The sequence below is a fragment of the Rissa tridactyla genome, chromosome 13 (genome assembly GCF_028500815.1).
Source record: "Rissa tridactyla isolate bRisTri1 chromosome 13, bRisTri1.patW.cur.20221130, whole genome shotgun sequence".
NCBI lineage: Eukaryota > Metazoa > Chordata > Aves > Charadriiformes > Laridae > Rissa > Rissa tridactyla.
The window spans coordinates 1801492-1816047 of NC_071478.1; the positions used below are offsets into that span (position 1 = coordinate 1801492).

General features: G+C 58.8%; 2 protein-coding genes across 2 annotated transcripts; both read left to right on the top strand.

The window, feature by feature from the left end:
• Positions 1 to 4707: 4707 nt before the first annotated feature.
• On the top strand, positions 4708 to 6204 carry CHCHD10 (coiled-coil-helix-coiled-coil-helix domain containing 10). The gene is made up of 4 exons (XM_054219922.1): positions 4708 to 4833; positions 4917 to 5085; positions 5378 to 5528; positions 5948 to 6204. Exons 1-4 carry the CDS (start codon positions 4775 to 4777, stop codon positions 5965 to 5967), a joined length of 399 nt encoding a protein of 132 aa, XP_054075897.1. The 5' UTR covers positions 4708 to 4774; the 3' UTR covers positions 5968 to 6204.
• A 124-nt stretch (positions 6205 to 6328) lies between these two features.
• VPREB3 (V-set pre-B cell surrogate light chain 3) lies at positions 6329 to 14342 on the top strand. Its single transcript, XM_054219923.1, has 2 exons — positions 6329 to 13238; positions 13462 to 14342. Exons 1-2 carry the CDS (start codon positions 13190 to 13192, stop codon positions 13788 to 13790), a joined length of 378 nt encoding a protein of 125 aa, XP_054075898.1. The 5' UTR covers positions 6329 to 13189; the 3' UTR covers positions 13791 to 14342.
• Positions 14343 to 14556: the final 214 nt, after the last annotated feature.

Consider the following 14556-nt stretch of genomic DNA (forward strand, 5'->3'; position numbering starts at 1 on the left):
GACGCGCACGGAGCAAACCCGCGCTGGCATTCCAGCTGCACTGCTTACGGGGCACTCCACGGCCCTGGGGAAAACAAACCCACATCTCCGGGCTCAGGTTTGCCATCTTGTCCCATATTTAGCAGGCAAATGCACGGAGCTCGCAGTGATTGTCATCCTCGTGATCTGGGGATACCCTGGAGGCGTTTTGGAAGAGGTAATTTCTTGACAGGGGCTAACTTTTGTGACACAAAACTTCTTCTTTAAGCTACAACTAATGGCATCAGCCATTAGCCAGAAGAGGAGATCTGGGGAACTTCTCTTTCTACCACCTCCTCTTTGCTCACCAGGGAATTCCACATCTGATGCCTTCCTCCACCTGCGGGTCACCAGGGTGGGTTTGAGTTTAAAGGCAGAGATGTGCCCGCAGCTCCCAGGACACGGGGCATGGCTGAGAGAAGCCCCTTCTGCTGGGGAAGAGCTCTGTGGAAACCCGGAGCAGAGCAGTCCTGCTCAGGCGTGCTCCAGCAGCCAGGCCCTGGGCTTCGAATGGGAAACACCCGTGATGTGAATGGTTTCGGGTCCGGAAGAGCCTTCAGACCAAAAGCGGCTTAGCACGAATGAGTTAAAGTCCTTTCATTTGCTTTGTGAAATTTATTGAAAACTACATTGTTCATCTGCTGAAACTTCACAGCTGTTGAGATTGCCCTCGGGGCAAACCACATCCAAGAAATGGCATGTAGATCCTGGGAGCACCAGACTTGAAAGCTGCAAGGGCGCTCTGTAGCGCTGCCTTCCCTTCCTTCCCCGTCCCTGCCCTCGCAGTCACGTCTGGCCGCCTGCAGCTCCCCCAGTGAGACGCCGGGGATTTTTCTTCCTGCCTTTTCTCATCTCTGGCTCTTGCAGGGCAGACACTTCATTTCACGACATCGCGTTTTGGCTAAAAGGAGACCAAGGAAGGACGCAGACAGCGAGAGGTTTGCTTGGGGGGTTCATGCTGAAAGCCCGTGGCATCCAGCGTGTGAGAGGGCTGTGTGCCACGCTGCGGTGCCATCGAATACCACCTCTCTGACGCTGCTGCTTCGTTATCCCTCGGGGGAACGGCGGTGAGGCAGGACTGCGGGAAACGTGCCCCTTCGCTCATGAAAAATCTATCCATGCCTTTTAGTGGTAGCAACTTGCTTGATTATTATATTTTTTTGGTGGTGTTATTATTTGGCAGTTGCAACTTCTGCTTGCAAAACACTTTATAGAATAAAAAAAGGTAGCGCTTGCATGTTTACGTCTGACCTGAAAGCTCTGTATGGTCTTGGGAGACTGGAATCAGCCACTTGGCACAAGCAAAATTAGGACTAGCCAGAGCTCAAACATGAAAATAAAAGCAGGACAGGAGAAACCCACTGACTGCAATACATTGAGCATATGATTCACAGAGTAATTTTGGGTAGCAAACACATTGGTAAGAACTGGAGGTTTTGTTTCTTTCTTTTTTTTTTTGGGGGGGGGGGGATTGTCCACAAACAAAAATATTGGCTAATTCATCAGACGCTTTCTTCTGCTTTGAATAGTTTGCCCAGATCCCCAAGCAACCATTCCATGCAATTTGCTGTTAACCTAAATAACTTGAATTCGGGTACACCCAGAGCACTGCCCAGATCTGCCCCTGCACGCAGTAATTAGGCTTCTCCAAGCGCAAACCTGCCGCTTGGGAGGCAGCGGGCTCGGCAGCAGCTCCAGATGGCTACCTGCTGGCGGTGGCCTGGGACAGGGATGCGCTGCAGCATGGCACGGCCGCGGGGAGAAGGTGCCGGTGGGAACAGGCCACTCGAGGGTGTCACCGTTCCCCTGAGCCGACGCAGATGCCGCCTGGCTGGGACAGAGCGGGGTCTGCTGCCCGATGGCGGGGCTGAGGCCGGGGATCGCATTCCTTACCCGTGAAATAACCCCTTGCAATCCAAGCGCTTGGGGAATTCCTACATCTCTTTGTAGCCACATTTCGGCGGCGACAGCGTGAGGATTTAAGTGAGGCCGACTCTGAAGGGGGAGATGATTATCTGCTCTTAGAGCAATGGGGAGAAAGCAGTTGGAAAAAGCAGACCCGCTTTTTACAAACCTCGTCGTGCCTGATCTGCTGCCACCAGGAGGGACGTACAGGCCGGCCGGTGCACTGAGGTGTTCAGAAATGACTGGTTTTGAGTAAATCTTTCCAGCACTATTTGGGAATTAGCCACTGTCTTTCAGATTTATATGTCCCTTCATCCAGAATTAACCTTCAAGCGCAGGCAGGCCCTCACACCTGAGTAAGGAGGGATCTGCTGGAGCAGGGGAAGCCGGCAGAGACGAAGCTTCTTGCTTGAATCAAAGATCAAATTTAGGCTGAAAAACAGGGGAATTAGGAAGTTTGGCTAGGGACAGAGCAAAAACCGTGGTGGGGGTATTTAGATGCAGAGGGGGCCCTGCTGCACGACGCCCCGAGGAGAGGATGGCTCATCAGCGGAGGGGGAGACCCAACGCATCCCCCCCAGCACAGTGCGAGGCCGCCCCGGCGGGGCGCGGAGGGCTGGGGGTGTGCGGGCGGGCCCGTGTACGCCCAGCCTCCTCAGACAGCCACAATTAATTATCTCATTAGTAGAGCCGGGGTAGCCGCGCTCCTCAGCGCATACCCGGCCTCCCACGGCACAGAAAAACTTTGCGTCTAATTAACCAAATCAAAGGGTCCCCCAGACACAGCTTAAAGGGTCGCGCTCAGCCTGAAACCTAGGCTCCTTCAACGAGTCCTTCTGCGCCCAGTGGAACTAACGAACCTCCAGTTCCTATGGCTGGGGGTCTGGCATTCCCTATGCCCCCCGCAAGCCCATCCTCCCCCCCCACCCCAGCTCATGCCCGGCTTCTCCCTACAGCCAGGGACAAGCGGGAGGGAAGCGGAGCCCTGGGTGCGGGACCCCCAGGCGCCGGTGGGCTGCAACTGAGCTCCCCCCCGGGGGTTTCCTCGCAGCGAGGGGCTCCTCGGGGTCACCCTTTTCTTCCTGCCCTTTTTCCGTCATCTTTAAGCCCTGTTTCCCCGCGAGTGCTGGTGGCTGAGCTCGGCGGGATGGGGCTGTCGGGGCTGGGGGGGGACAGACGAGCTGTGTGGGGAAGGGAACCCCGCTCCCCCGGGACACAAGGGAGAAACGCAGGTGCTGCTGGTGCAGGGGTTTTCCAGTTACATTCTTCTGGTTCCACAGCTGTGTGCCCCCCCCCCCCTTTATTAGCCAGCAAAAGATGGGCAAATGCCAAATGTAAAATGCTGCTGCTCCAGCTGCGAGCAGAACCGCACAGCTGCCGGGGACGGCGAGTCGCCTGGCGCTGCGGGGGGAAGGATTTGGGGGTATCACCCACCCCCCACCCCCCCACCAGAAGAGGAGCCCCCCCGTTGCGTGTGCTTGAGGCACAGCCCCTTCCCTCCGAAGCGCAGGAGCTGCTGCCCCCGGCCCACCCGGCCCCTGCGCCGAGGGGGCAGTTTGCTTTACAAACGCGTCTCTCTTCCCCGCGTGCTGGAAATTTGATTCTCCAAAAACACTTCCACGGCAGCTGATCGCCAGCCCGGCGGTGAGTTAGCTCCCTAATTCCTGCCAGGCAGTGAACCAGCCCAAAGAGCTGCTTTTCATAACTCGCCGAGCGCATGAACGCAGCCCTGAAGACATAACAGAGCTGGGATGTTGGGGTTTTTTTCCCCTGGACGACAACTGGATTTGTTTCACTCCACGGGGCATCGGGAACACCCAAAGATGGAGCGGGCCACCAGGCCCATCGCAGGGAGACATCAGGCAGAGACGGGCCCAGTGGGGGTGCCCGGGAAGAGATGGTTGTCAAGAAATTGGTTTGAAGGTGAAACTGGCGTCGCCCAGCCTGTCTGTTGGGTGATTTGAGGGCTCATCATCATCATCTCTCCATGGATTCCTACTTCCCAACAACGTCCACGCCTTGCACAGTTTTCCTTGATCTGCTGGTTTGTATCCAGAGGGCTGCTGCAGAGATTGTTGTGCTGGCCAATGGCTTAGACCACATCATTCCTCCCCGCGCTCCTCCCCGGCACCTTCTTTTCTCTGCCCCAATTGCCGACTTGTTCATCTTCCCTCTCCCGGCCCTTCGTTATCCACCTCTCCTCCACCCATCGGCTCCCCTGCACCGGGGCCGTCTCCGGCGCCCATTTCCAACAAGCCCCTTCATGCTCTCTCCTTTCTTTACGCTGAGGGTGGTGAGACACTGGCCCAGGTTGCCCAGAGAGGTGGTGGAGGCCCCATCCCTGGAGACGTTCACGCGGTTCCGTGCTCCCCACCCCGCCTCAGCCCGTGTTTCCCCCCCGCCGCGGCTTCCTCACTCCCGCCCGGGCCACTCCGGGCTTCGTCCTTGCTCGTGGGCTCTTCAGCACCCAGCAGAGCACGGTCCTCACCCGCTGGTGGGACCCCAAAAAGGAGCTGAGCCACCTTTGGGCCGCCGACTGCGGGGACGTGAGTTTGGGGGCAGCAGACGGGGCTCCGCTGAGGCGACGGGGGCGGGGGGGGGGGGGCGCCCCCTGGCGGCGGCGGCGGGCGGCGCAGGGCGGGGGGGGGTGGGCGGTGCGCGTGGCCACGCGCACCGCCCACCCCCCCCCCCGCCCTGCGCCGCCCGCCGCCGCCAGGGGGCGCCCCCGCCCTGCGCCGCCCGCCGCCGCCAGGGGGCGCCCCCTCCCTGCGCCACCCCGCGCCGCCGGGGGGCGCCCTCTCGCGCCTCTTAAGGCGGCGCGCGAGGCGGGGGCGCGCGCAGTGCTGAGGTGATGGCGCGCGGCAGTAGGAGCGTAGGGCGGGCGGCGCCGCCGCCGCCGGCCCCGGCAAGGTACCGTGAGGGGACGCACACGGGATGGGAACGGGGGGAGACGGGTCTTCGCTCGCCGCGTTCTGACTCGTTCCTCTCCGCAGCCCGGCTCCGGTGGCGCAGCCGGCGCAACCCGGGTTGATGGCGCAGATGGCCAGCACGGCGGCCGGCGTGGCCGTGGGTTCCGCCGTGGGACACGTCGTGGGTAACGCTCTCACCGGAGTCTTCAGCGGCGGCTCCTCCGAACCGGCCAAAGCGGCGGCTCCCGTTCAGGTGAGAGCGGCGTCCGGACGGCGGTGGCCTCGTCACCGGGGCCCGGGTGGGATGTGGCCGTGGGGTGGGGGGCGGCAGGCCCGGGGTCCGCCGGTGCCCCTGAGGGCCCGTGCCGGGGAGCGGGGCCCGCCGGTGCGCCTCAGGGCCGGTTGTCCTTGGCGCCCGGCAGCCCAAGGTGACAAGGCCGTTCGGCCGAGCGGCGACAAGCAGCCGCGGTGATTACTGAAGGGGGGGGGGGGGTTGCGTGGTTCTGCTCCCAGAGCCCTTTCCCCAAGCACGCCCTTGCCTGCAGGAGCCCCGGCAGCAGCCCGTGTACCAGCAGTCGCCCTATGGACCCTGCCACTATGAGATGAAGCAGTTCCTGGAATGTGCCACCAACCAGAGAGACCTGACCTTGTGCGAGGGCTTCAATGAGGCGCTGAAGCAATGCAAGTACAGCAACGGTGAGTCTGTGCCCTGTCCCCACTGGGCGCTGAGGGGAACCCCTGCCAGGAGAACACCCGAGGGGTTTCAAAGGCTGGAGAAGCTATTTGCTGAGGTTATAGTGCTCTTCAAGGCTTTAAATAGGGAACGGTTCTGCCTTATGTCCTGGAATGTTGAAGGGAACTGGAAATGGCAGGGGAAATGGTCCTGGCCATGTCCCTGAAGGTGAGGAGGTTGTAGGTACCCTCTTAGAGATTCTTCTCTTGTTGCTGTTGGAAGCCTGCTGCTTTCCCTACTTCATTCCCTAATTCCTGCTGCACCTGCTAACAGCAGATGACAGTAGTTACGTTGTGATCTGGTCACCTTAGGTAAGAGCTTTTATTATCTCCAGCTGCTGGAACACGCACATAGTGCTGAATTTGTGCTTTCTCCCCTGTAGGTGTTTCTTCTCTCCTGTGAAGAATCTGCCCTCTCATAGGGAAAAGGAGCCTGGTGTGGAGCCCCACTGCCCGCAGGGAGTGGAAGGACGGACAGGGGATGAGCTGGAGGGAACAGACTGACCAGACAGGAGTCTTCTAGTGGTAATTCACTTCTGGACTAGGAGGGAAAGAAAGGAATGGTTGGACCTGTGGGAGCTTGAAATTCAGATAGTGCTGTATTTACTACAGAGAAATAAAGGAGTTTATTTGGACCGATCACTCGCGCATATTCTTTATTTAATACTTAAGCTGAAATTAAGCTACCAAAATGTTGACAGTATCAGCCACTTAAGGGACAAGGCACAACCGCATATTTCCTGAGGACAGGAGGTGCAGCCTTGCAAGGCCTGTGCCCGCATGACTTGGCGAAAGCAGATCCAGAGTGAGCTGAGGCTGGGTTGGCTGCACTCCAGGCAGAGGAGGGGCTGGAGAGAGGTAATCGGGGGTGCGTCCCCCATGGTGTTTTGAGTAACAAATTATCTTTCCATCCATATCCTCTTCCTGACGAGCTGTTCTGACCCTGGAGCTAAGAAAATATGACCTGTGTGACTCGGATACAGTCGGCTGATCTTACTTAAAAGCCCGAGCAGGTTACGCAATGTTCTCAAGGTCACCAGCATCAGGTTCAGCTTCCCACTTGCAGTCACTATAGCAGAGCAGTCTCATGAGTGCTGCCTCCAGTGGGAGCCCCTGCTCCTGTTGCTGGTGTGAAAGAGAATTTTGAGGCTTCAGCTGATGTTTTAGTGGCACACAGTGAAACCGTGATGCTTTCAGATGCTTAACCACTGAATTTTCATGGCAGAACTAATCTGTGAACTGCCGACTTCGGGCTGTTGAATATTGGGCAAGCTCACAGAGCCTTGCCTGGGTTTGTGAGGAAGTCCAGGTCTAGATGGTGAAAGCTGGCAGCAGATACTGGAGGCTGGTGTTGAAAGTCCTACCCTTTCTAAATGTCAAGACCTAAATTCCTGGTGGCAGATAGTGTCCTGAGCTGTGCCTGGCCTTATCTGGGGTGCCTTGTGCTCTCCTGAGAAACAGCCAATGGAAAAAGTAGACGCCAGAGACTCAAAGCCCAAGTGCTCTGTGTGCTGAGCTGCCCTGGTGTGAGCAGGGAGGAACCGCTCTAATGAAGTAGTTTTAATTAACTCCCATTAAGAAATAACTATTAGAGTGATGTTGGTGTGTGCCGGTTTGGGTGGAGAAGCTGTTGAGGCCATCAGGAGCACCTGCAGCAGGTGTGTGCTGTCCTCTGGCCTGTCTTGGCTGAGTGCTGGCAGTGCTGCGCTGGAGCTGCGAGGACTCTGGCTGTCTCTGGAAGCCAGGGGCGGCTGCTCGCGCCTGGCGGTGGTGCTGCGTTTGCGTGGCTGGTCAAGGTGCGGCTTTGGATGCAGGAGTGTGAACCACCAAGAGGAGCCGGGGGGGTCCCAGGAAGAGCAGTTTGGTAGCAGAGGATTATTGCTAAGTGGGGGGTGAGTGCTCGGGCAGTACGGCGTGGTGGGTGAGTGCTGGTGGTGGCCACGCTGCGCTTGTGACCAGTAAAGGGCCTGTTCCCATCAGGTCCCTTCCTCATGCAGGGCTGCCCTTGAGCTCTGAGCTCTTATTGCTGGGTGAGGAAGGCCTGGGCCTGGCTGGGGTGCTGGTGAGGGCCTGAGCCCTCCTCTGGAAAGAGGCCCTTCTCCAGTGCTGTCTCATCTGGGTGTTTGCTGAGAGCTTCTGCAGCCGATCTGTGGAGTGATCCCCCAGCAGTTAGGTGTTTTCCTTCTGTGTTGGTCAGTTGCCCCTTGCTATGTTGGGCAGGGCTATGCCAACTACAGCCTGGGAGACAGAAGTCTGGGTTTCCTGATCCCTCCTGTTCCTCGCCTCCCTGTTTTCCCCGAGAAACTGTCCCCTCTTTGCTTTGGACCCCCCCAAGCTGGGAGGAGGCTTGTGCCTGGTGTGGGGTGGGAGGGCAGCAGGTGCCTGCTGTCACACTAACTAGGAGAGGTTCTGCAAAGCAGCTCTGGCTTCTGCTTGTCCCTTCTCTTCCGACCCCCAGCCATCACCAGCCCAAGCTCAGTGCTGTGAGGGGCACAGTGGAGCGCAGAGGACAGTCCCGCGGATGGTGTGGTGGGGAGGGGAGTCAGGGAGTCATGCCAGCCCCCCAGCTACTCTGTGGAAGCGGGGAGGGGGAGTCATGCCAGCCCCCCCGGCTCCTCTGTGGAAGCGAGGTGGGTGCCTGGTTTACCTGGTAGGTCAGGGTAGTGTTTCCCCAGGTTCTGTAGCAAGGATTCGTAGCTGGTGGCTTCAGAGCTTTCTCCTCCTGCCAGCGGAATGGAAGAAATGGATTAATTTCTCTCCTGGCTTAAAAATTGAAGTCAAGACTTGTAACTGGGGCAGGTGGCTCTGCCTGGGAAAGGTTCCTCCTCCCCCAGAGCAGCCACCACGGATGAACACAAGGTGCAGCTCTAGCTCTTCATCTGAGCTGGCGTCTGCCTCCTCAGAGCTACTGTGCCGTGTCCAAGCGACTGATGAACAGAGCCCCTCTCTAAAGCTGCGTCTTTGTTTCTAGGAGTTGACAGGGTTTTCCTGCTGTGTGGGACAGTTACTTGAAATGGTGTGTGACACCTTCCCCCCCTCCAAGGAGACCCTTCTTGGTGCAGAGGCTGAACTGTGCTGTCTCACTGAGGAACTTCGGATGACTCTAATGAGGACATAGCGCTTCCTTTCCTGTAGGTATTTACTGGCGAATTCAGATGCAGGATTTTCCACTTTGCTCAGGTTCATCGGGGTGCCTGTTTCATCCAGGAGATCGATGCAGTCTGGGGAGAGAGAGAGGTGTTGAAGAAAGTCCAGTGTGCCCCTGTGGGGTTTAGAAGTATTTGGCAGCTTACACTTAGAAGAGAATCTGTTGAGGTCTGGAGGGGAGGAGGTTCGCTGCCCCTTTCCCTGTGTTTTGGGGTGATCTGGGATTCCCATGTGACCTGTTTGTTACCCTCTGCTGCTTCCCTGTGAGTGAGTGCTGGTCCCTCCAGGGACCGCTGCTCAGGAGCACTCGTACCTTCAGGCCTGCACTGACACTTCTTCTTCAGGTGAGCCGTGAGGATCAGGACGCGGCACTCCAGGTTCACCATTTCTTGGCAGTTGGCTGCAGACAGGGAATGAGATACGAGTGTGGTCACCCTGAATCCCGAGGTCCCGTGGACATGGCAGGAGGCACAGCGCGGTGCTGAGGACCTGCCCGCTGTCACGGCCAGAAAAGGCAGGGTCCCTGTGTGGCCATCAGCAGGGGATTACAGCCATGTCTGCTGGTGTTTGGTCCTGGGAATGCCCCAGGTTAGGAGCAGGGATGAACACTTTCATTTTGGGAAAACGGTTCTGATTCATGAAGTGTCTCTGTCCTTCAACTTTGTTTCATCAAAGGTGAGTAGGAAGAAGCACTGAGCCCTGGCCCTTGCTGGTCCCCTTCCACAAACTTGTCCTGGTCACAAGGGCTGGAGATCACGGCTGAGTCACCAGGGGACACTTTGGCCATGAACTCTCACCAAGTTTGTCACAATTGAGAAATCCCCGGGGCTGACACACGTCAGTAGTCGGAGCTGGGGATCCAATTCAAATAGCAGAGGGAGCAAAGGCTCCGGGACCACGTGTGTCTGGCAGCTTCAGCAGCGAGTGTCTGGGGTCAGGCAAAGGCTCTCGGCCAACTGGGCAAGGCCAGGACTGGGTCTGCTCGTTCCCTCCCACCAGCCGCAGATATCTGCTCTCTGAAGCCAGGATTTGAGCCAGGGAGCCCTTCGCACACAGCCCGGAGCCGAGGAGCTCTGCTGGCAGCTCTCACTCCTGCGCCAGGGCTCTTCTGGTTGGGTCTAGACAAGCAGAGCCCCCTCCAGCGATTGATTCTCCAGAGCTGCAAGGCTGGGAACTCATCCTTGCCTCTTGCCTCCCTCCCTCCAATTAATTTGGCTCTGCTGGGATGGTTTTCCTCCATGATTCATGGTGCAGGGTTAAATATCTCCCTGTTTTTTTTAAAAAGATGAGGCAAAGGATGCTGATGTGTCCCGGCAGAGCTCTCCTGCCCTGTTCCCTAACTGCTGGGCATTGTCAAGGTGCCGTGCCCTTCCCTGCCCCTCATGGGACCACCACCTGGTGGTGATAAGGATGGTCCAGGTGACCAGCCAGCCCCTGGAGCTGGGACAAAGCCAGTGCTTTCCCCACGTACCTCCGTATCTCACTGTAACGAACATGGTGCTGAGCGTGCTTCTTCCCAGAGCTGCAAGGTAGGGGCTGCTCGTGCCGGGTGCTGTCCTGCGGGCAGCGGGGATGACAAAATGCCCGATGGCGTTAGCTGCTGGAGAGCCCAGGGGAGGGGCTGCGTTTCCAGCCAATGCTGCCATGGTTTCAGTAGCCAGATTTCCCGGCAACGGGGAATGGCCCCCGCAGGTTCCCAAGCCTCCTGCAGCCAGGGAGTGGGAAAGGGAGGGCAGAGCAGGGACTGGGCTAAACAACAGCCTGTTGGGATGGCTGCCTGCTCCGTGTGGTCCCAGCTCCTCTGAATTTCAGACTTTTTGTGGTATTGTGGTGTTTCCTGCCCCCCTGGTTTGTTCGACTGGCTGTGATGGTGCCAGATCTGCCCACCCTGCTCCTAGCTGAGCCCAGCGCTGCTGCGGGGAACTGGGACACTGGTGTGATTGCGGCTGGGATGGAGTTTCTTACTAGCAGCTGGTATAGTGCTGTGTTTTGGGTTTGGGATGGGAATACTGGTGATGACACACTAATGTTTCTGGTTGTTGCTAAGCAGTCAAGGCCTTTTCTGCTCCTCACGCCACCTGCCAGTGAGGGCTGGGGGGGCACAAGAAGTTGGGAGGGGACACAGCTGACCCCAAGTGACCCCAGGGATATTCCATGCCATATGGCACCATGCTCAGTATACAAAGCTGGGGGAAGAAGGAAGAGGGGGACATTCGAAGTGATGGCGTTTGTCTTCCTAACTCACCGTCACATGTGATGGAGCCCTGTTGTCCTGGGGATGACTGAACACCCAGCTGCCATGGGAAGTAGTGAAGGAATTCCTTGTTTTGCTTTGCTTGCGTGTGTGGCTCTTGCTTTACTTATTAAACTGTCTTTATCTCGACCCAGCTCTTCCGATTCTCTCCCCATCCCACTGGGGGGGAGCGAGTGAGCGGCTGCGTGGTCCTGGTTGCCGGCTGGTGTTACACCATGACAGACACACGTGCGGCGTGACTCATGCTCATCCTGCCACCGCCTTTCAGAGTCTGGGGCGTGCTGGTGGGCAGCAGCTGGGGCTGCGTCTGCAGCGAGCTCGTACCTGCATGGGCTCAGGGGCTGGGTACTGCTGAGGTGCTGCAATGGCTTCACAGGGCCAGAAGACACCGAGGCAGAGCCCCAGCCTTGAACGGGCTCTGGAGCTGGCCTCGAGCAGCCATTGCTGCCTGCTGTAAGCAGGCTCTTAATGGGTCTGATACAGCAGGTTTGCCTGGATGGGCACAGGTGGGACACGGACAGGCCTCACGCATGTGCAGGGGCTGCTGTGTGGCACTCACACCTGGCAGGTGTACACCAGCCCTTCCTGTACGGCAGCAGCCCCTGCAGCCCAGCTGTGCGAGGTGCTGTATGGCCCCATCAGGTTGAACTGGCAGCTCGCTGCTTCGTGGCGCTGCAGGTGCCATCCCTGCTCCGTGGCATCTGTGCTACCACTGCGCTGATTGCCCCGGTCACCACCTTTCACTCTCATTTTCCCCTTGCTACTCCCAAGGGAGACCGTGTCACATTAAATAGGCCAAGGTTGTGTGGGTAATTGCTTTTTTCAGACCAACCGAGAATGTGTAAAAAATAGACGAGCCGTTGGGCGCACCAGCCCTTGTGCAGAGCACTGCAGCGTGGCGCAGCAAAGCAAGCATCCAGCTTGCTGCATCACATCCTTGGATGATGGTGGATCCTCTTTGGGATCTACCTGTGCCGTAGACACGGTGCCGGGGTGTTCTGACGAGGCAGGGCTCTGTCTCACAGCGCTGTTTTCCCGCAAACCTGGAGCACACATGGACCAGCCATATCAGGAACCATTTGCAAACATCGTTGGTTTGGGGACACCGTGGGAGCAGGGCTGGGTGCTGCAGAGGGGAGGGAAGGGGCCATCGCTGGGTGGTGATGTGGTGGCATTGGGAGGTGCTGAGCCTGCCTGTGGAGGGCAGGAGGTACCCACGGGTTATGGGACACTGCAGAGTGCCTGCTGGCCACCCTGCTGCGAGGGACTGCCACGGGCTGGGGCTGCAGGACGCAGAGACGTGCTAGGAGGAGGTCAGCCCTCGGCTGTGGCTGGCTGTGTCATGTGGTGTCTCTGGGCCACCCTGATGGGTGTAACAGACAGGAGGGGCTTTACGCCCGGTGAGCCTGGCAGCCTTTTGCTATAACGGTCTGCTGTCTTTCCACACAAGGCACCAGCTGTGCTGCAGCCACGTCTCACTGCACCACCTCCCTTGGGAAATGCCTTTCGGCAGGTGACTTCAGCAGCCACCCCCGCACATTTGTCTGTGGCTGCTCTTTCTGAGGTGGCCCCGGCAAAGAGGCAGCAGTTCCCAGCGCCGTCAGCAGCTCCCAGCCCGTGCTGTGGGGCAGTCATTCTTGTCACAGCGATGGAGCTGTACGGAGAAGAGAGCAGCAACTCCCCCCATATTGCTTTGGCAATGAGACAGCTGCTGGGGGCCTCTGGCATGTCCCGTCTTTCATTCTTCCTGGGGGCAGCAGAGCCGTCTGGCCCCCAGCCTGCGGCTACCACAGGGCATCCTTGGCACGGTGTCGCCCAGGCTCCTGGCCTGGTGTCAGAAGGCTCAAGGCAAAAGGTCTGAGTGTAGGACCACAGGGAAACCTCTCTGCGCCCCTCCCAAGAGGAGAGGTGGTCGGTGATGCCTCCCCACGGTACCCCAGTGCTGAGGGTGGTGGGTGGGCTGTGCGTGCATCCCTGCAGCTGGAGGAAATGGCCCAGCCTGGGGCGAAGGTGGGTGGTGGGTCGCAGCGCTCAGCTCTCCCCCCGCTGCTTTGAGCCCCGGCCCTGAAGCCCAGCTGCAGCAAAGCGAGTGGCGCGGGGAGCTGGAGTCCCCAAGCCCCCTGTGTCATTTACATACGCCTCACCGGCGCCAGCAGCACAGCGACCTGTTCGTGTAGCACCTCAGACCCTCTCCGAAACAGCCACCCTTCCTCTGCTTCCTGCCATGGCCCTGGGCTTCATGGTCCTGCTGCTGGTGGTGACGGTGGGGACAGGTAAGGGAGGTGTGGCTGAGCTAGCTGCTGTCTGGGGGGCGCACTGCAGGCTGTACAAGGGGGATGTTCGTCTGAGGAGGGCATTTTGCTCCAGGGCTGAGTGATGAGCAGGATGGAGGTTGGGTAACGGGGTTGCCTCAAGGGAGCAGGGGGACATGCTGGGGCTGAGGGGGATGGGGGACATGGCTGGGCCCATCAGTAACTGCATCCTTGGTGTGTGCAGCTGCCAGGGCTCAACCCGTGCTGACCCAGCCGTCCTCCGTGTCGGTGCTGCCCGGGCAGACCGCCCGGCTGTCCTGCACCCTCAGCCCCCAGTACAATATCAGCGAGTTCGGCATCTCCTGGTACCAGCAGCGCCCGGGGCACTCCCTGAGGTATCTGCTCTACTACAACTCCGAGCGAGATAAGCACAAGTCCGCCAAGATTCCTGACCGCTTCTCTGCTACCAAAGACCTCGCCAGCAATGCCTGCATCCTCATGATCGCATCCGCCCGCCATGAAGACAACGGCAACTATTACTGCTCCCTGTTACGTGCCTTCAACTGGTTTTAGAAATGGGGAACAAAAGCTTTCTGCGTTTTCCCTTGCAACCCTGACGCACAGCCCTCAACAGGGAGAATGGCAGGAATGGAAAAAGACCCCCTTGCATGCTTGAGCGAGCCCAGCAGTGCTGCGTTGGGCTGCGAGGTGCAGCAACCTCCTCTTCGTCCCCAAACGTCCCCCACGGAGCATCAGAGAGCCCGGCACGGAGTGAGAGCTGCCAGGGCTCAGCCCAGGAAGGCAGAGGAGCGGGGATCGCTCGCCGCAGTGGGAGGATGGAGAGCTCTGCCCTGGCTGGGCTGTCTGGGGCTCTTTCAGTGCTTGGCACAATGCGGGCTTGATCCCGGCTTGGGCTTCGGCGCAGTTTGGCTCATCTAACAATAAAGGTTAATCTTTCGCTACACGGCGTAGACATGGTGCTAGGGGACATGGTCTAGTGGGGGTTTTGGCAGTGTTGGGTTGGTGGTTGGCCTCTATGATCTTAAAGGTCCCTTCCAACCTCAACCATTCTGGTTCTATGTCTGTGGCCTCCCCAGAAGCCCCTTGGGCGCCATGCCCAGGGCAGCGGAGTCGGGAAGCTGAGACGAAGGCACTATGGCGTCCACCCCGGCGGGGTCTCTCGGGCCCGGACGGAGCCGTGTCACCCACCCCTGGCAGAGCCCAGCCCCTCCGGAGACCGCCGCCCACAGCGCCCTGCCTGCGGAGGGCTCCGAGCCCCGCCGCAAGGACCTATCCCCTCCACAGCACCCCCAACGCCGTCCCACGGCCCCCCGCGCCT